Below are 20,958 nucleotides of genomic sequence, written 5' to 3' on the forward strand. Positions count from 1 at the left end.
GTGTGTGTGTGTCTGTGTGTGTGTCTGTGTGTGTGTGTCTGTGTGTGTGTCTGTGTGTCTGTCTGTGTGTGTGACTGTGTGTGTGTCTGTGTGTCTGTGTGTGTGACTGTGTGTGTGTGTCTGTGTGTGTGTCTGTGCGTGTGTCTGTGCGTGTGTCTGTGTGTGTGTCTGTGTGTGTGTCTGTGTGTGTGTCTGTGTGTGTGTGTGTCTATGTGTCTGTGTGTGTCTGTGTGTGTGTCTGTGTGTGTGTGTCTATGTGTCTGTGTGTGTGTCTGTGTGTGTCTGTGTGTGTGTCTATGTGTGTGTGTGTCTGTGTGTGTGTGTCTATGTGTGTGTGTCTATGTGTGTGTGTCTGTGTGTGTGTCTATGTGTCTGTGTGTGTGTGTCTGTGTGTGTGTCTATGTGTGTGTCTATGTGTCTGTGTGTGTGTCTGTGTGTGTGTCTGTGTGTGTGTGTCTATGTGTGTGTGTCTGTGTGTGTGTGTCTATGTGTGTGTGTGTGTGTCTGTGTGTGTGTCTGTGTGTGTGTGTCTATGTGTGTGTGTGTGTCTGTGTGTGTGTCTATGTGTCTGTGTGTGTGTGTGTCTGTGTGTGTGTCTGTGTGTGTGTGTCTGTGTGTGTGTCTGTGTGTGTGTCTGTGTGTGTGTCTGTGTGTGTCTGTGTGTGTCTGTGTGTCTGTCTGTGTGTGTGACTGTGTGTGTCTGTGTGTGTCTGTGTGTCTGTCTGTGTGTGTGACTGTGTGTGTGTGTCTGTGTGTGTCTGTGTGTCTGTCTGTGTGTGTGACTGTGTGTGTGTGTCTGTGTGTGTCTGTGTGTCTGTCTGTGTGTGTGACTGTGTGTGTGTCTGTGTGTGTGACTGTGTGTGTGTGTCTGTGTGTGTCTGTCTGTGTGTGTGACTGTGTGTGTGTGTCTGTGTGTGTCTGTGTGTCTGTCTGTGTGTGTGACTGTGTGTGTGTCTGTGTGTCTGTGTGACTGTGTGTGTCTGTCTGTGTGTGTGTCTGTGTGTGTGTGTCTGTGCGTGTGTCTGTGTGTGTGACTGTGTGTGTGTCTGTGTGTCTGTGTGACTGTGTGTGTCTGTCTGTGTGTGTGACTGTGTGTCTGTCTGTGTGTGTGACTGTGTGTGTGACTGTGTGTGTCTGTCTGTGTGTCTGTGTGTGTGACTGTGTGTGTGTGTCTGTGTGTCTGTGTGTGTGACTGTGTGTGTGTCTGTGTGACTGTGTGTGTGACTGTGTGTGTCTGTCTGTGTGTCTGTGTGTGTGTCTGCTGCTCAAGGGGGTTTCCAGCGCGATGCCGTTCACGGTGCAGGGGGAGGGGCGGGGGGGTTGAGGGGGGCGGGGGGGTTGAGGGGGGCGGGGGGGTTGAGGGGGGCGGGGGGGTTGAGGGGGGCGGGGTGAAGTGAAGGGGGCGGTGGTAGTAGGAGGGGCAGGGGGCGGGGCGTGCTAGTTGAGTGACAGCTGCGGCTTCAGCTTCTTGTCAGAAGCTGCGCAGCGAGAGGAGGCGAGAGGCGAAGACCCCGAGAGCTCAGAGACACCGCCAGGTGAGGGGGGGGGGACAGGGGGACATGGGGTGAGGGGGGGCACGGAGTCCTGGTCTCGGGTTCTCTGAGCCCCCGAGCAGAGCGGTAGTTAAATAGTGAGTGAGTTGAATAGTGAGTGAGTTGAATAGTGAGTGAGTTGAATAGTGAGTGAGTTGAATAGTGAGTGAGTTGAATAGTGAGTGAGTTGAATAGTGAGTGAGTTGAATAGTGAGTGAGTTGAATAGTGAGTTAGTTAAATAGTGAGTGAGTTGAATAGTGAGTGAGTTGAATAGTGAGTGAGTTGAATAGTGAGTGAGTTGAATAGTGAGTGAGTTGAATAGTGAGTAATTACGTGCCGAGACTGCAGCGACCAATGGGAGCGGGGCAACGGGGCTCGTCGCGCGCTCTGATTGGTCCCCTAGCGAAGGGGGTTTCCGCGGCGTTTCTCTCAACCCGACCCGGACCCGCGCCGCTTCGGAAATCCCCGGCGGTGACGTCACCGGGCGACCACGCCCAGAGGGGGGGGGGGCGCGGGGGGGGGGGCGCTGGGGGGGGGGCGCTGGGGGGGGGCGCTGGGTCTAGAGGGGGTCTAGAGGAGGGTCTAGAGGGGGTCTAGAGGGGGGTCTAGAGGGGGTCTAGAGGGGGTCTAGAGGGGGGTCTAGAGGGGGGTCTAGAGGAGGGTCTAGAGGGGGGTCTAGAGGGGGGTCTAGAGGAGGGTCTAGAGGGGGGTCTAGAGGGGGTCTAGAGGGGGTCTAGAGGGGGGTGTAGAGGAGGGTCTAGAGGGGGTCTAGAGGGGGTCTAGAGGGGGGTCTAGAGGGGGGTCTAGAGGGGGTTCTAGAGGAGGGTCTAGAGGGGGGTCTAGAGGGGGTCTAGAGGGGGGTCTAGAGGGGGGTCTAGAGTGGGGTCTAGAGGAGGGTCTAGAGGGGGGTCTAGAGGGGGGTCTAGATGAGGGTCTAGAGGGGGTCTAGAGGCGGGTCTAGAGGGGGGTCTAGAGGGGGTCTAGAGGAGGGTCTAGAGGGGGTCTAGAGGGGGTCTAGAGGGGGGTCTAGAGGGGGGTCTAGAGGGGGTTCTAGAGGAGGGTCTAGAGGGGGGTCTAGAGGAGGGTCTAGAGGGGGGTCTAGAGGGGGGTCTAGAGGAGGGTCGAGAGGGGGTCTAGAGGGGGGTCTAGAGGGGGTCTAGAAGGGGGTCTAGAGGGGGGTCCAGAGGGGGGTCCAGAGGAGGGTCTATAGGGGGTCTAGAGGGGGGTCTAGAGGGGGTCTAGAGGGGGGTCTAGAGGGGGTCTAGAGGGTGGTCTAGAGAAGGGTCTAGAGGGGGGTCTAGAGGGGGGTCTAGAGGAGGGCCTAGAGGGGGGTCTAGAGGGGGGTCTAGAGGGGGGTCTAGAGGGTGGTCTAGAGGGGGGTCTAGAGGGGGGTCTAGAGGGGGGGGGTCTAGAGGGGGTTCTAGAGGGGGTCTAGAGGGGGTCTACAGGGGGGTCTAGAGGGGGTCTAGAGGGGGGTCTAGAGGGGGGTCTAGAGGGGGGCTAGAGGGGGTCTACAGGGGGGTCTAGAGGGGGGTCTAGAGGAGGGTCTAGAGGGGGGTCTAGAGGGGGGCTAGAGGGGGTCTACAGGGGGGTCTAGAGGGGGGTCTAGAGGGGGTCTAGAGGGGGGTCTAGAGGAGGGTCTAGAGGAGGGTCTAGAGGGGGGTCTAGAGGGGGTTCTAGAGGGGGTCTAGAGGGGGTCTACAGGGGGGTCTATAGGGGGTCTAGAGGGGGGTCTAGAGGCGGTCTAGAGGCGGGTCTAAAGGGGGTCTAGAGGGGGTCTAGAGGGGGTCTAGAGGGGGGTCTAGAGGGGGGTCTAGAGGGGGTCTAGAGGGGGTCTAGAGGGGGGTCTAGTGGGGGGTCTAGAGGAGGGTCTAGAGGGGGGTCTAGAGGGGGGTTTAGAGAGGGGTCTAGAGGGGGGCCTAGAGGGGGGCCTAGAGGGGGGCCTAGAGGGGGGTCTAGAGGGGGGTCTAGAGGGGGTCTAGAGGGGGGTCTAGAGGAGGGTCTAGAGGAGGGTCTAGAGGGGGCCTAGAGGGGGGCCTAGAGGGGGGTCTAGAGGAGGGTCTAGAGGGGGGTCTAGAGGGGGGTCTAGAGGGGGATCTAGAGGGGGGTCTAGAGGGGGGTCTAGAGGAGGGTCTAGAGGAGGGTCTAGAGGGGGGTTTAGAGGGGGTCTAGAGGAGGGTCTAGAGGGGGTCTAGAGGGGGTCTAGAGGAGGGTCTAGAAGTGGGTCTAGAGGGGGGTCTAGAGGGGGGTCTAGAGGGCGGTCTAGAGGGGGGTCTAGAGGAGGGTCTAGAGGGGGGTCTAGAGGGGGGTCTAGAGGAGGGTCTAGAGGGGGGTCTAGAGGAGGGTCTAGAGGGGGATCTAGAGGGGGGTCTAGAGGGGGGTCTAGAGGGGGGTCTAGAGGAGTGTCTAGAGGGGGATCTAGAGGGGGGTCTAGAGGGGGGTCTAGAGGAGGGTCTAGAGGAGGGTCTAGAGGGGGGTTTAGAGGGGGTCTAGAGGAGGGTCTAGAGGGGGGTCTAGAGGGGGGTCTAGAGGGGGGTCTAGAGGGGGGTCTAGAGGAGGGTCTAGAGGGGGGTCTAGAGGGCGGTTTAGAGAGGGGTCTAGAGGGGGGCCTAGAGGGGGGCCTAGAGGGGGGCCTAGAGGGGGGTCTAGAGGGGGTCTAGAGGGGGGTCTAGAGGGGGTCTAGAGGGGGGTCTAGAGGGGGATCTAGAGGAGGGTCTAGAGGGGGGTCTAGAGGAGGGTCTAGAGGGGGGTCTAGAGGGCGGTTTAGAGAGGGGTCTAGAGGGGGGCCTAGAGGGGGGCCTAGAGGGGGGCCTAGAGGGGGGTCTAGAGGGGGTCTAGAGGGGGGTCTAGAGGGCGGTTTAGAGAGGGGTCTAGAGGGGGGTCTAGAGGGCGGTTTAGAGAGGGGTCTAGAGGGGGGCCTAGAGGGGGGCCTAGAGGGGGGCCTAGAGAGGGGTCTAGAGGGGGGCCTAGAGGGGGGCCTAGAGGGGGGCCTAGAGGGGGGTCTAGAGGGGGTCTAGAGGGGGGTCTAGAGGGGGGTCTAGAGGAGGGTCTAGAGGGGGGTCTAGAGGGCGGTTTAGAGAGGGGTCTAGAGGGGGGCCTAGAGGGGGGCCTAGAGGGGGGCCTAGAGGGGGGTCTAGAGGGGGTCTAGAGGGGGGTCTAGAGGGGGTCTAGAGGGGGTCTAGAGGGGGGTCTAGAGGGGGGTCTAGAGGGGGGTCTAGAGGATCTAGAGGGGGGTCTAGAGGAGGGTCTAGAGGGGGGTCTAGAGGGGGGTCTAGAGGGGGTCTAGAGGGGGGTCTAGAAGGGGGTCTAGAGGGGGGTCTAGAGGGTCTAGAGGGGGGTCTAGAGGGGGGTCTAGAGGGGGGCCTAGAGGGGGTCTAGAGCTGTCTGCGGTGTCGCTTGTGCCTCAGGAGACGATGGCTGCGGAAGTGGAGGCCCACAAGCTGCTGGTGCGGCGATGCGTCGACGACCTCAAGAAGCTCGACGGCGCCAGCAGGTGGGAGACGCGGCGAGGATTGCGCAATCATTCCTCTCCTGAGCACGAGGACGTGATCCCACACACAGTGTGTCACCGTGCACCACCACACAGTGTGTCACTGTGCACCACCACACAGTGTGTCACTGTGCACCACCACGCAGTGTGTCACTGTGCACCACCACACAGTGTGTCACTGTGCACCACCACGCAGTGTGTCACTGTGCACCACCACGCAGTGCGTCGCTGTGCACCACCACACAGTGTGTCACTGTGCACCACCACACAGTGTGTCACTGTGCACCACCACGCAGTGTGTCACTGTGCACCACCACGCAGTGTGTCACTGTGCACCACCACGCAGTGTGTCACTGTGCACCACCACACAGCGTGTCACTGTGCACCACCACACAGTGTGTCACTGTGCACCACCACGCAGTGTGTCACTGTGCACCACCACGCAGTGTGTCACTGTGCACCACCACCCAGTGTGTCACTGTGCACGCCGCTGGGCTAGTGGAGCGGTCGGTGCCACGCTACGAACCCAGTGACCCGAGTTCGACCACGGCCAACGCCGCTGACAATTATCTGAGTTGGTCATGGGCCTCCCCTAGGTCGATTCGGCCTCAAAATTAGTATCTGGTGCGGTGTGTAAACCACCCCTCTCCACTACCCCCCACCACCACCCCCAAGACTACCCCCTCTATCCCCACCATGGTGTGAGAGTTAACAACAGTTACCATGGTGTTATAGTTAACAGCAGTTACCATGCGAGTGTCATGGTGACGTTACCATGCTGCGTCTCTACGCTGTGCAGGTACCAGGTGGCCACCTTCATCCCTCCCATGCAGAAGATCGGTGATCTGTATCTGAAGCTCCTGAGGCTGCCCAAGAGCCTCTGTGAGGATGTGGCGGACGTGATGGCGCAGCAGGGAGCAGCTGGTCAGTGACACAGCTCACTTACACACAGCTCACTCTCACTCACAGCTCACTCTCACTCACAGCTCACTCTCACTCACAGCTCACTCTCACTCACAGCTCACTCTCACTCACAGCTCACTCTCACTCACAGCTCACTCACAGCTCACTCTCACTCACAGCTCACTCTCACTCACAGCTCACTCTCACTCACAGCTCACTCTCACTCACAGCTCACTCTCACTCACAGCTCACTCACAGCTCACTCTCACTCACAGCTCACTCTCACTCACAGCTCACTCTCACTCACAGCTCACTCTCACTCACAGCTCACTCTCACTCACAGCTCACTCTCACTCACAGCTCACTCATAGCTCACTCTCACTCACAGCTCACTCTCACTCACAGCTCACTCTCACTCATAGCTCACTCACAGCTCACTCTCACTCACAGCTCACTCTCACTCACAGCTCACTCACAGCTCACTCTCACTCACAGCTCACTCTCACTCACAGCTCACTCTCACTCATAGCTCACTCTCACTCACAGCTCACTCTCACAGCTCACTCTCACTCATAGCTCACTCTCACTCACAGCTCACTCTCACACACAGCTCACTCTCACTCACAGCTCACTCTCACTCACAGCTCACTCTCACTCACAGCTCACTCTCACTCACAGCTCACTCTCACTCACAGCTCACTCTCACTCACAGCTCACTCTCACTTACAGCTCACTCTCACTCACAGCTCACTCTCACACACAGCTCACTCTCACTCACAGCTCACTCATAGCTCACTCTCACACACAGCTCACTCTCACTCACAGCTCACTCACACACACAGCTCACTCTCACTCACAGCTCACTCTCACTCACAGCTCACTCTCACTCACACACACAGCTCACTCACAGCTCACTCTCACTCACAGCTCTCACTCACAGCTCACTCACAGCTCACTCTCACTCACAGCTCACTCTCACTCACAGCTCACTCATAGCTCACTCTCACTCACAGCTCACTCTCACTCACAGCTCACTCTCACTCATAGCTCACTCACAGCTCACTCTCACTCACAGCTCACTCTCACTCACAGCTCACTCACAGCTCACTCTCACTCACAGCTCACTCACAGCTCACTCTCACTCATAGCTCACTCTCACTCACAGCTCACTCTCACAGCTCACTCTCACAGCTCACTCTCACCCATAGCTCACTCTCACTCACAGCTCACTCTCACTCACAGCTCACTCTCATACACAGCTCACTCTCACTCACAGCTCACTCTCACTCACAGCTCACTCTCACTCACAGCTCACTCTCACTCACAGCTCACTCTCACTCACAGCTCACTCATAGCTCACTCTCACTCACAGCTCACTCTCACTCACAGCTCACTCTCACTCACAGCTCACTCTCATTCACAGCTCACTCTCACTCACAGCTCACTCTCACACACAGCTCACTCTCACTCACAGCTCACTCATAGCTCACTCTCACACACAGCTCACTCACAGCTCACTCACACACACAGCTCACTCTCACTCTCAGCTCACTCTCACTCACAGCTCACTCTCACACACAGCTCACTCTCACTCACAGCTCACTCACACACACAGCTTACTCTCACTCACAGCTCACTCTCACTCACAGCTCACTCTCACACACAGCTCACTCTCACTCACAGCTCACTCATAGCTCACTCTCACACACAGCTCACTCACAGCTCACTCACACACACAGCTCACTCTCACTCACAGCTCACTCACACACACAGCTCACTCTCACTCACAGCTCACTCACACACACAGCTCACTCTCACTCACAGCTCACTCATAGCTCACTCTCACACAAAGCTCACTCTCACACACAGCTCACTCTCACTCACAGCTCACTCACAGCTCACTCTCACACACAGCTCACTCTCACTCACAGCTCACTCACAGCTCACTCACACACACAGCTCACTCTCACTCACAGCTCACTCTCACTCACAGCTCACTCTCACTCACAGCTCACTCTCAGCTCACTCTCACTCACAGCTCACTCTCACACACAGCTCACGCTCACAGCTCACTCACACTCACAGCTCACTCACAGCTCACTCTCACTCACAGCTCACTCTCACACACAGCTCACTCACAGCTCACTCTCACACACAGCTCACTCTCACACACAGCACACTCTCACAGCTCACCCTCATTCACAGCTCACTCTCACACACAGCTCACTCACAGCTCACTCTCACACACAGCTCACTCTCACTCACAGCTCACTCTCACACACAGCTCACTCTCACTCACAGCTCACTCTCACACACAGCTCACTCTCACTCGCAGCTCACTCTCACTCGCAGCTCACTCTCACACACAGCTCACTCACAGCTCACTCTCACTCACAGCTCACTCTCACTCACAGCTCACTCTCACTCACAGCTCACTCTCACTCACAGCTCACTCTCACTCACAGCTCACTCTCACTCACAGCTCACTCTCACTCACAGCTCACTCTCACTCACAGCTCACTCTCACTCACAGCTCACTCACAGCTCACTCTCACTCACAGCTCACTCTCACTCACAGCTCACTCATAGCTCACTCTCACACACAGCTCACTCTCACTCACAGCTCACTCACACACACAGCTCACTCTCACTCACAGCTCACTCTCACTCACAGCTCACTCTCACACACAGCTCACTCTCACTCACAGCTCACTCACACACACAGCTTACTCTCACTCACAGCTCACTCTCACTCACAGCTCACTCTCACACACAGCTCACTCTCACTCACAGCTCACTCATAGCTCACTCTCACACACAGCTCACTCACAGCTCACTCACACACACAGCTCACTCTCACTCACAGCTCACTCACACACACAGCTCACTCTCACTCACAGCTCACTCATAGCTCACTCTCACACAAAGCTCACTCTCACACACAGCTCACTCTCACTCACAGCTCACTCACAGCTCACTCTCACACACAGCTCACTCTCACTCACAGCTCACTCACAGCTCACTCACACACACAGCTCACTCTCACTCACAGCTCACTCTCACTCACAGCTCACTCTCACTCACAGCTCACTCTCAGCTCACTCTCACTCACAGCTCACTCTCACACACAGCTCACGCTCACAGCTCACTCACACTCACAGCTCACTCACAGCTCACTCTCACTCACAGCTCACTCTCACTCACAGCTCACTCTCACTCACAGCTCACTCTCACTCACAGCTCACTCTCACTCACAGCTCACTCACAGCTCACTCTCACTCACAGCTCACTCTCACTCATAGCTCACTCTCACGCACAGCTCACTCTCACAGCTCACTCTCACAGCTCACTCTCACTCATAGCTCACTCTCACTCACAGCTCACTCTCATACACAGCTCACTCTCACTCACAGCTCACTCTCACTCACAGCTCACTCTCACTCACAGCGCACTCTCATACACAGCTCACTCTCACTCACAGCTCACTCTCACTCACAGCTCACTCTCACTCAAAGCTCACTCTCACTCACAGCTCACTCTCACACACAGCTCACTCTCACTCACAGCTCACTCATAGCTCACTCTCACACACAGCTCACTCTCACTCACAGCTCACTCACACACACAGCTCACTCTCACTCACAGCTCACTCTCACTCACAGCTCACTCTCACTCACACACACAGCTCACTCACAGCTCACTCTCACTCACAGCTCTCACTCACAGCTCACTCACAGCTCACTCTCACTCACAGCTCACTCTCACTCACAGCTCACTCATAGCTCACTCTCACTCACAGCTCACTCTCACTCACAGCTCACTCTCACTCATAGCTCACTCACAGCTCACTCTCACTCACAGCTCACTCTCACTCACAGCTCACTCACAGCTCACTCTCACTCACAGCTCACTCTCACTCACAGCTCACTCTCACTCATAGCTCACTCTCACTCACAGCTCACTCTCACAGCTCACTCTCACAGGTCACTCTCACTCATAGCTCACTCTCACTCACAGCTCACTCTCATACACAGCTCACTCTCACTCACAGCTCACTCTCACTCACAGCTCACTCTCACTCACAGCTCACTCTCATACACAGCTCACTCTCACTCACAGCTCACTCTCACTCACAGCTCACTCTCACTCACAGCTCACTCTCACTCACAGCTCACTCTCACTTACAGCTCACTCTCACTCACAGCTCACTCATAGCTCACTCTCACTCACAGCTCACTCTCACTCACAGCTCACTCTCACTCACAGCTCACTCTCACTCACAGCTCACTCTCACTCACAGCTCACTCTCACACAGCTCACTCTCACTCACAGCTCACTCATAGCTCACTCTCACACACAGCTCACTCTCACTCACAGCTCACTCACACACACAGCTCACTCTCACTCGCAGCTCACTCTCACACACAGCTCACTCTCACACACAGCTCACTCTCACTCACAGCTCACTCACACACACAGCTTACTCTCACTCACAGCTCACTCTCACTCACAGCTCACTCTCACACACAGCTCACTCTCACTCACAGCTCACTCATAGCTCACTCTCACACACAGCTCACTCACAGCTCACTCACACACACAGCTCACTCTCACTCACAGCTCACTCACACACACAGCTCACTCTCACTCACAGCTCACTCATAGCTCACTCTCACACACAGCTCACTCTCACACACAGCTCACTCTCACTCACAGCTCACTCACAGCTCACTCTCACTCACAGCTCACTCACAGCTCACTCTCACACACAGCTCACTCACACACACAGCTCACTCACACACACAGCTCACTCTCACTCACAGCTCACTCTCACTCACAGCTCACTCTCACTCACAGCTCACTCTCACTCACAGCTCACTCTCACTCACAGCTCACTCTCACACACAGCTCACGCTCACAGCTCACTCACACTCACAGCTCACTCACAGCTCACTCTCACTCACAGCTCACTCTCACTCACAGCTCACTCTCACACACAGCTCACTCACAGCTCACTCTCACACACAGCTCACTCTCACACACAGCTCACTCTCACAGCTCACCCTCATTCACAGCTCACTCTCACACACAGCTCACTCACAGCTCACTCTCACACACAGCTCACTCTCACTCACAGCTCACTCTCACACACAGCTCACTCTCACTCACAGCTCACTCTCACACACAGCTCACTCTCACTCGCAGCTCACTCTCACTCGCAGCTCACTCTCACACACAGCTCACTCACAGCTCACTCTCACACACAGCTCACTCTCACTCACAGCTCATGCTCACACACAGCTCACTCTCACTCATAGCTCACTCTCACACACAGCTCACTCACACACACAGCTCACTCTCACTCACAGCTCACTCTCACTCACAGCTCACTCTCACTCACAGCTCACTCTCACTCACACACACAGCTCACTCACAGCTCACTCTCACTCACAGCTCACTCTCACTCTCACACACAGCTCACTCTCACACACAGCTCACTCTCACACACAGCTCACTCTCACACACAGCTCACTCTCACACACAGCTCACTCTAACTCACAGCTCACTCTCACACACAGCTCACTCCCACACACAGCTCACTCACACACACAGCTCACTCACTCACACAGCTCACTCTCACTCACAGCTCACTCTCACTCACAGCTCACTCTCACACACAGCTCACTCTCACTCACAGCTCACACACAGCTCACTCACAGCTCACTCTCACACACAGCTCACTCTCACACACAGCTCACTCACACACACAGCTCACTCTCACTCACAGCTCACTCTCACTCACAGCTCACTCACAGCTCACTCTCACTCACAGCTCACTCTCACTCACAGCTCACTCATAGCTCACTCTCACTCACAGCTCACTCTCCCTCACAGCTCACTCTCACTCATAGCTCACTCACAGCTCACTCTCACTCACAGCTCACTCTCACTCACAGCTCACTCACAGCTCACTCTCACTCACAGCTCACTCTCACTCATAGCTCACTCTCACTCACAGCTCACTCTCACAGCTCACTCTCACAGCTCACTCTCACTCATAGCTCACTCTCACTCACAGCTCACTCTCATACACAGCTCACTCTCACTCACAGCTCACTCTCACTCACAGCTCACTCTCACTCACAGCGCACTCTCATACACAGCTCACTCTCACTCACAGCTCACTCTCACTCACAGCTCACTCTCACTCAAAGCTCACTCTCACTCACAGCTCACTCTCACACACAGCTCACTCTCACTCACAGCTCACTCATAGCTCACTCTCACACACAGCTCACTCTCACTCACAGCTCACTCACACACACAGCTCACTCTCACTCACAGCTCACTCTCACTCACAGCTCACTCTCACTCACACACACAGCTCACTCACAGCTCACTCTCACTCACAGCTCTCACTCACAGCTCACTCACAGCTCACTCTCACTCACAGCTCACTCTCACTCACAGCTCACTCATAGCTCACTCTCACTCACAGCTCACTCTCACTCACAGCTCACTCTCACTCATAGCTCACTCACAGCTCACTCTCACTCACAGCTCACTCTCACTCACAGCTCACTCACAGCTCACTCTCACTCACAGCTCACTCTCACTCACAGCTCACTCTCACTCATAGCTCACTCTCACTCACAGCTCACTCTCACAGCTCACTCTCACAGGTCACTCTCACTCATAGCTCACTCTCACTCACAGCTCACTCTCATACACAGCTCACTCTCACTCACAGCTCACTCTCACTCACAGCTCACTCTCACTCACAGCTCACTCTCATACACAGCTCACTCTCACTCACAGCTCACTCTCACTCACAGCTCACTCTCACTCACAGCTCACTCTCACTCACAGCTCACTCTCACTCACAGCTCACTCTCACTCACAGCTCACTCATAGCTCACTCTCACTCACAGCTCACTCTCACTCACAGCTCACTCTCACTCACAGCTCACTCTCACTCACAGCTCACTCTCACTCACAGCTCACTCTCACACAGCTCACTCTCACTCACAGCTCACTCATAGCTCACTCTCACACACAGCTCACTCTCACTCACAGCTCACTCACACACACAGCTCACTCTCACTCACAGCTCACTCTCACACACAGCTCACTCTCACACACAGCTCACTCTCACTCACAGCTCACTCACACACACAGCTTACTCTCACTCACAGCTCACTCTCACTCACAGCTCACTCTCACACACAGCTCACTCTCACTCACAGCTCACTCATAGCTCACTCTCACACACAGCTCACTCACAGCTCACTCACACACACAGCTCACTCTCACTCACAGCTCACTCACACACACAGCTCACTCTCACTCACAGCTCACTCATAGCTCACTCTCACACACAGCTCACTCTCACACACAGCTCACTCTCACTCACAGCTCACTCACAGCTCACTCTCACTCACAGCTCACTCACAGCTCACTCTCACACACAGCTCACTCACACACACAGCTCACTCACACACACAGCTCACTCTCACTCACAGCTCACTCTCACTCACAGCTCACTCTCACTCACAGCTCACTCTCACTCACAGCTCACTCTCACTCACAGCTCACTCTCACACACAGCTCACGCTCACAGCTCACTCACACTCACAGCTCACTCACAGCTCACTCTCACTCACAGCTCACTCTCACTCACAGCTCACTCTCACACACAGCTCACTCACAGCTCACTCTCACACACAGCTCACTCACAGCTCACTCTCACACACAGCTCACTCTCACACACAGCTCACTCTCACAGCTCACCCTCATTCACAGCTCACTCTCACACACAGCTCACTCACAGCTCACTCTCACACACAGCTCACTCTCACTCACAGCTCACTCTCACACACAGCTCACTCTCACTCACAGCTCACTCTCACACACAGCTCACTCTCACTCGCAGCTCACTCTCACTCGCAGCTCACTCTCACACACAGCTCACTCACAGCTCACTCTCACACACAGCTCACTCTCACTCACAGCTCATGCTCACACACAGCTCACTCTCACTCATAGCTCACTCTCACACACAGCTCACTCACACACACAGCTCACTCTCACTCACAGCTCACTCTCACTCACAGCTCACTCTCACTCACAGCTCACTCTCACTCACACACACAGCTCACTCACAGCTCACTCTCACTCACAGCTCACTCTCACACACAGCTCACTCTCACACACAGCTCACTCTCACACACAGCTCACTCTCACACACAGCTCACTCTCACACACAGCTCACTCTAACTCACAGCTCACTCTCACACACAGCTCACTCCCACACACAGCTCACTCACACACACAGCTCACTCACTCACACAGCTCACTCTCACTCACAGCTCACTCTCACTCACAGCTCACTCTCACACACAGCTCACTCTCACTCACAGCTCACACACAGCTCACTCACAGCTCACTCTCACACACAGCTCACTCTCACACACAGCTCACTCACACACACAGCTCACTCTCACTCACAGCTCACTCTCACTCACAGCTCACTCTCACTCACAGCTCACTCTCACTCACAGCTCACTCTCACACACAGCTCACTCTCACTCACAGCTCACTCTCACTCACAGCTCACTCTCACACACAGCTCACTCTCACTCACAGCTCACACACAGCTCACTCACAGCTCACTCTCACACACAGCTCACTCTCACACACAGCTCACTCATAGCTCACTCTCACACACAGCTCACTCACAGCCCACTCTCACACAGCTCACTCTCACTCACAGCTCACTCATAGCTCACTCACACACAGCTCACTCACAGCTCACTCTCACTCACAGCTCACTCTCACTCACAGCTCACTCTCACTCACAGCTCACTCTCACACACAGCTCACTCTCACACACAGCTCACTCTCACACACAGCTCACTTTCACACACAGCTCACTCTCACTCACAGCTCACTCTCACTCACAGCTCACTCTCACACACAGCTCACTCTCACTCACAGCTCACACACAGCTCACTCACAGCTCACTCTCACACACAGCTCACTCTCACACACAGCTCACTCACACACACAGCTCACTCTCACTCACAGCTCACTCTCACTCACAGCTCACTCTCACTCACAGCTCACTCTCACTCACAGCTCACTCTCACACACAGCTCACTCTCACTCACAGCTCACTCTCACTCACAGCTCACTCTCACACACAGCTCACTCTCACTCACAGCTCACACACAGCTCACTCACAGCTCACTCTCACACACAGCTCACTCTCACACACAGCTCACTCATAGCTCACTCAAACACACAGCTCACTCACAGCTCACTCACAGCTCACTCTCACTCACAGCTCACTCACAGCTCACTCTCACTCACAGCTCACTCTCACTCACAGCTCACTCTCACTCATAGCTCACTCTCACTCACAGCTCACTCTCACAGCTCACTCTCACAGGTCACTCTCACTCATAGCTCACTCTCACTCACAGCTCACTCTCATACACAGCTCACTCTCACTCACAGCTCACTCTCACTCACAGCTCACTCTCACTCACAGCTCACTCTCATACACAGCTCACTCTCACTCACAGCTCACTCTCACTCACAGCTCACTCTCACTCACAGCTCACTCTCACTCACAGCTCACTCTCACTCACAGCTCACTCTCACTCACAGCTCACTCATAGCTCACTCTCACTCACAGCTCACTCTCACTCACAGCTCACTCTCACTCACAGCTCACTCTCACTCACAGCTCACTCTCACTCACAGCTCACTCTCACACAGCTCACTCTCACTCACAGCTCACTCATAGCTCACTCTCACACACAGCTCACTCTCACTCACAGCTCACTCACACACACAGCTCACTCTCACTCACAGCTCACTCTCACACACAGCTCACTCTCACACACAGCTCACTCTCACTCACAGCTCACTCACACACACAGCTTACTCTCACTCACAGCTCACTCTCACTCACAGCTCACTCTCACACACAGCTCACTCTCACTCACAGCTCACTCATAGCTCACTCTCACACACAGCTCACTCACAGCTCACTCACACACACAGCTCACTCTCACTCACAGCTCACTCACACACACAGCTCACTCTCACTCACAGCTCACTCATAGCTCACTCTCACACACAGCTCACTCTCACACACAGCTCACTCTCACACACAGCTCACTCACAGCTCACTCTCACTCACAGCTCACTCACAGCTCACTCTCACACACAGCTCACTCACACACACAGCTCACTCACACACACAGCTCACTCTCACTCACAGCTCACTCTCACTCACAGCTCACTCTCACTCACAGCTCACTCTCACTCACAGCTCACTCTCACACACAGCTCACGCTCACAGCTCACTCACACTCACAGCTCACTCACAGCTCACTCTCACTCACAGCTCACTCTCACTCACAGCTCACTCTCACACACAGCTCACTCACAGCTCACTCTCACACACAGCTCACTCTCACACACAGCTCACTCTCACAGCTCACCCTCATTCACAGCTCACTCTCACACACAGCTCACTCACAGCTCACTCTCACACACAGCTCACTCTCACTCACAGCTCACTCTCACACACAGCTCACTCTCACTCACAGCTCACTCTCACACACAGCTCACTCTCACTCGCAGCTCACTCTCACTCGCAGCTCACTCTCACACACAGCTCACTCACAGCTCACTCTCACACACAGCTCACTCTCACTCACAGCTCATGCTCACACACAGCTCACTCTCACTCATAGCTCACTCTCACACACAGCTCACTCACACACACAGCTCACTCTCACTCACAGCTCACTCTCACTCACAGCTCACACTCACTCACAGCTCACTTTCACTCACACACACAGCTCACTCACAGCTCACTCTCACTCACAGCTCACTCTCACTCTCACACACAGCTCACTCTCACACACAGCTCACTCTCACACACAGCTCACTCTCACACACAGCTCACTCTCACACACAGCTCACTCTAACTCACAGCTCACTCTCACACACAGCTCACTCCCACACACAGCTCACTCACACACACAGCTCACTCACTCACACAGCTCACTCTCACTCACAGCTCACTCTCACTCACAGCTCACTCTCACACACAGCTCACTCTCACTCACAGCTCACACACAGCTCACTCACAGCTCACTCTCACACACAGCTCACTCTCACACACAGCTCACTCACACACACAGCTCACTCTCACTCACAGCTCACTCTCACTCACAGCTCACTCTCACTCACAGCTCACTCTCACTCACAGCTCACTCTCACACACAGCTCACTCTCACTCACAGCTCACTCTCACTCACAGCTCACTCTCACACACAGCTCACTCTCACTCACAGCTCACACACAGCTCACTCACAGCTCACTCTCACACACAGCTCACTCTCACACACAGCTCACTCATAGCTCACTCAAACACACAGCTCACTCACAGCTCACTCTCACACACAGCTCACTCACAGCCCACTCTCACACAGCTCACTCTCACTCACAGCTCACTCATAGCTCACTCACACACAGCTCACTCACAGCTCACTCTCACTCACAGCTCACTCTCACTCACAGCTCACTCTCACTCACAGCTCACTCTCACACACAGCTCACTCTCACACACAGCTCACTCTCACACACAGCTCACTTTCACACACAGCTCACTCTCACTCACAGCTCACTCTCACACAAAGCTCACTCACAGCTCACTCTCACACACAGCTCACTCACAGCTCACTCTCACACACAGCTCACTCTCACACACAGCTCACTCTCACTCACAGCTCACTCTCACACACAGCTCACTCACAGCTCACTCTCACACACAGCTCACTCAAAGCTCACTCTCACACACAGCTCACTCACAGCTCACTCTCACCACAGCTCACTCATAGCTCACTCTCACACACAGCTCACTCACACACACAGCTCACTCTCACTCACAGCTCACTCTCACTCACAGCTCACTCTCACTCACAGCTCACTCTCACTCACAGCTCACTCTCACTCACAGCTCACTCTCACTCACAGCTCACTCTCACTCACAGCTCACTCTCACTCGCAGCTCACTCTCACTCACAGCTCACTCTCACTCACAGCTCACTCTCACACACAGCTCACTTTCACTCACAGCTCACTCTCACTCACAGCTCACTCTCACTCACAGCTCACTCTCACTCACAGCTCACTCTCACTCACAGCTCACTCACACACACAGCTCATTCTCACTCACAGCTCACTCTCACTCACAGCTCACTCTCACTCACAGCTCACTCTCACTCACAGCTCACTCTCACACACAGCTCACTCTCACTCACAGCTCACTCTCACTCACAGCTCACTCTCACACACAGCTCACTCTCACTCGCAGCTCACTCTCACACACAGCTCACTCTCACTCACAGCTCACTCTCACACACAGCTCACTCTCACTCACAGCTCACTCACACACACAGCTCACTCTCACACACAGCTCACTCTCACTCGCAGCTCACTCTCACACACAGCTCACTCTCACACACAGCTCACTCACAGCTCACTCACTCACACAGCTCACTCTCACACACAGCTCACTCTCACTCGCAGCTCACTCTCACTCACAGCTCACTCTCACACACAGCTCACTCTCACACACAGCTCACTCTCACACACAGCTCACTCTCACTCGCAGCTCACTCTCACACACAGCTCACTCTCACACACAGCTCACTCTCACTCGCAGCTCACTCTCACTCACAGCTCACTCTCACACGCAGCTCACTCTCACTCGCAGCTCACTCTCACACACAGCTCACTCTCACTCACAGCTCACTCTCACACACAGCTCACTCTCACTCACAGCTCACTCACACACACAGCTCACTCTCACTCGCAGCTCACTCTCACACACAGCTCACTCTCACTCACAGCTCACTCTCACTCACAGCTCACTCTCACACACAGCTCACTCTCACTCACAGCTCACTCTCACTCACAGCTCACTCTCACTCACAGCTCACTCTCACACACAGCTCACTCTCACTCGCAGCTCACTCTCACACACAGCTCACTCTCACTCGCAGCTCACTCTCACACACAGCTCACTCTCACTCACAGCTCACTCACACACATAGCTCACTCACAGCTCACTCACACACACAGCTCACTCTCACACACAGCTCACTCTCACACACAGCTCACTCTCACTCACAGCTCACTCTCACACATAGCTCACTCACACACACAGCTCACTCACTCACACAGCTCACTCTCACTCACAGCTCACTCTCACTCACAGCTCACTCTCACTCACAGCTCACACACAGCTCACTCACAGCTCACTCTCACACACAGCTCACTCACACACACAGCTCACTCTCACTCACAGCTCACTCTCACTCACAGCTCACTCTCACTCACAGCTCACTCTCACTCACAGCTCACTCTCACACACAGCTCACTCTCACACACAGCTCACTCTCACTCACAGCTCACTCTCACTCACAGCTCACTCTCACACACAGCTCACTCTCACTCACAGCTCACACACAGCTCACTCACAGCTCACTCTCACACACAGCTCACTCTCACACACAGCTCACTCACACACACAGCTCACTTTCACTCACAGCTCACTCTCACTCACAGCTCACTCTCACTCACAGCTCACTCATAGCTCACTCACAGCTCACTCTCACACACAGCTCACTCGCAGCTCACTCTCACACAGCTCACTCTCACTCACAGCTCACTCTCACTCACAGCTCACTCACACACAGCTCACTCACAGCTCACTCTCACTCACAGCTCACTCTCACTCACAGCTCACTCGCACTCACAGCTCACTCTCACACACAGCTCACTCTCACACACAGCTCACTCTCACACACAGCTCACTTTCACACACAGCTCACTCTCACTCACAGCTCACTCTCACACAAAGCTCACTCACAGCTCACTCTCACACACAGCTCACTCACAGCTCACTCTCACACACAGCTCACTCTCACACACAGCTCACTCTCACTCACAGCTCACTCTCACACACAGCTCACTCACAGCTCACTCTCACACACAGCTCACTCAAAGCTCACTCTCACACACAGCTCACTCACAGCTCACTCTCACCACAGCTCACTCATAGCTCACTCACACACAGCTCACTCACACACACAGCTCACTCTCACTCACAGCTCACTCTCACTCACAGCTCACTCTCACTCACAGCTCACTCTCACTCACAGCTCACTCTCACTCACAGCTCACTCTCACTCACAGCTCACTCTCACACACAGCTCACTTTCACTCACAGCTCACTCTCACTCACAGCTCACTCTCACTCACAGCTCACTCTCACTCACAGCTCACTCTCACTCACAGCTCACTCTCACTCACTCTCACTCACAGCTCACTCTCACTCACAGCTCACTCTCACACACAGCTCACTCTCACTCGCGGCTCACTCTCACTCGCGGCTCACTCTCACACACAGCTCACTCTCACTCACAGCTCACTCTCACACACAGCTCACTCTCACTCACAGCTCACTCACACACACAGCTCACTCTCACTCGCAGCTCACTCTCACACACAGCTCACTCTCACTCGCAGCTCACTCTCACACACAGCTCACTCTCACACACAGCTCACTCTCACTCACAGCTCACTCACTCACACAGCTCACTCTCACACACAGCTCACTCTCACTCGCAGCTCACTCTCACTCACAGCTCACTCTCACACACAGCTCACTCTCACACACAGCTCACTCTCACACACAGCTCACTCTCACTCGCAGCTCACTCTCACACACAGCTCACTCTCACACACAGCTCACTCTCATTCGCAGCTCACTCTCACTCACAGCTCACTCTCACACACAGCTCACTCTCACTCACAGCTCACTCTCACTCGCAGCTCACGCTCACACACAGCTCACTCTCACTCACAGCTCACTCTCACACACAGCTCACTCACACACACAGCTCACTCTCACTCGCAGCTCACTCTCACACACAGCTCACTCT

General features: G+C 54.8%; 1 protein-coding gene across 4 annotated transcripts in view; it reads left to right on the forward strand.

The window, feature by feature from the left end:
* The first annotated feature begins 1,431 nt into the window (after window positions 1-1,431).
* LOC144719918 (uncharacterized) overlaps window positions 1,432-20,958 on the forward strand; it is a 71,635-nt gene continuing 52,108 nt past the window's right edge. For all 4 annotated transcript variants that reach the window (XR_013585680.1, XR_013585685.1, XR_013585682.1 and 1 more), the window contains exons 1-3: window positions 1,432-1,535; window positions 4,941-5,026; window positions 5,823-5,947. Coding sequence is in view for 1 of the 4 variants with exons in the window: in XM_078596422.1 (XP_078452548.1) it covers window positions 4,947-5,026; window positions 5,823-5,947 (205 nt within the window). In the remaining 3 variants the exon portion in view is untranslated. The remainder of the gene's footprint in view (window positions 1,536-4,940; window positions 5,027-5,822; window positions 5,948-20,958) is intronic.

The sequence above is a fragment of the Lampetra planeri genome, chromosome 1 (genome assembly GCF_965212315.1).
Source record: "Lampetra planeri chromosome 1, kcLamPlan1.2.h2, whole genome shotgun sequence".
NCBI classification, from domain to species: Eukaryota; Metazoa; Chordata; class Hyperoartia; order Petromyzontiformes; family Petromyzontidae; genus Lampetra; species Lampetra planeri.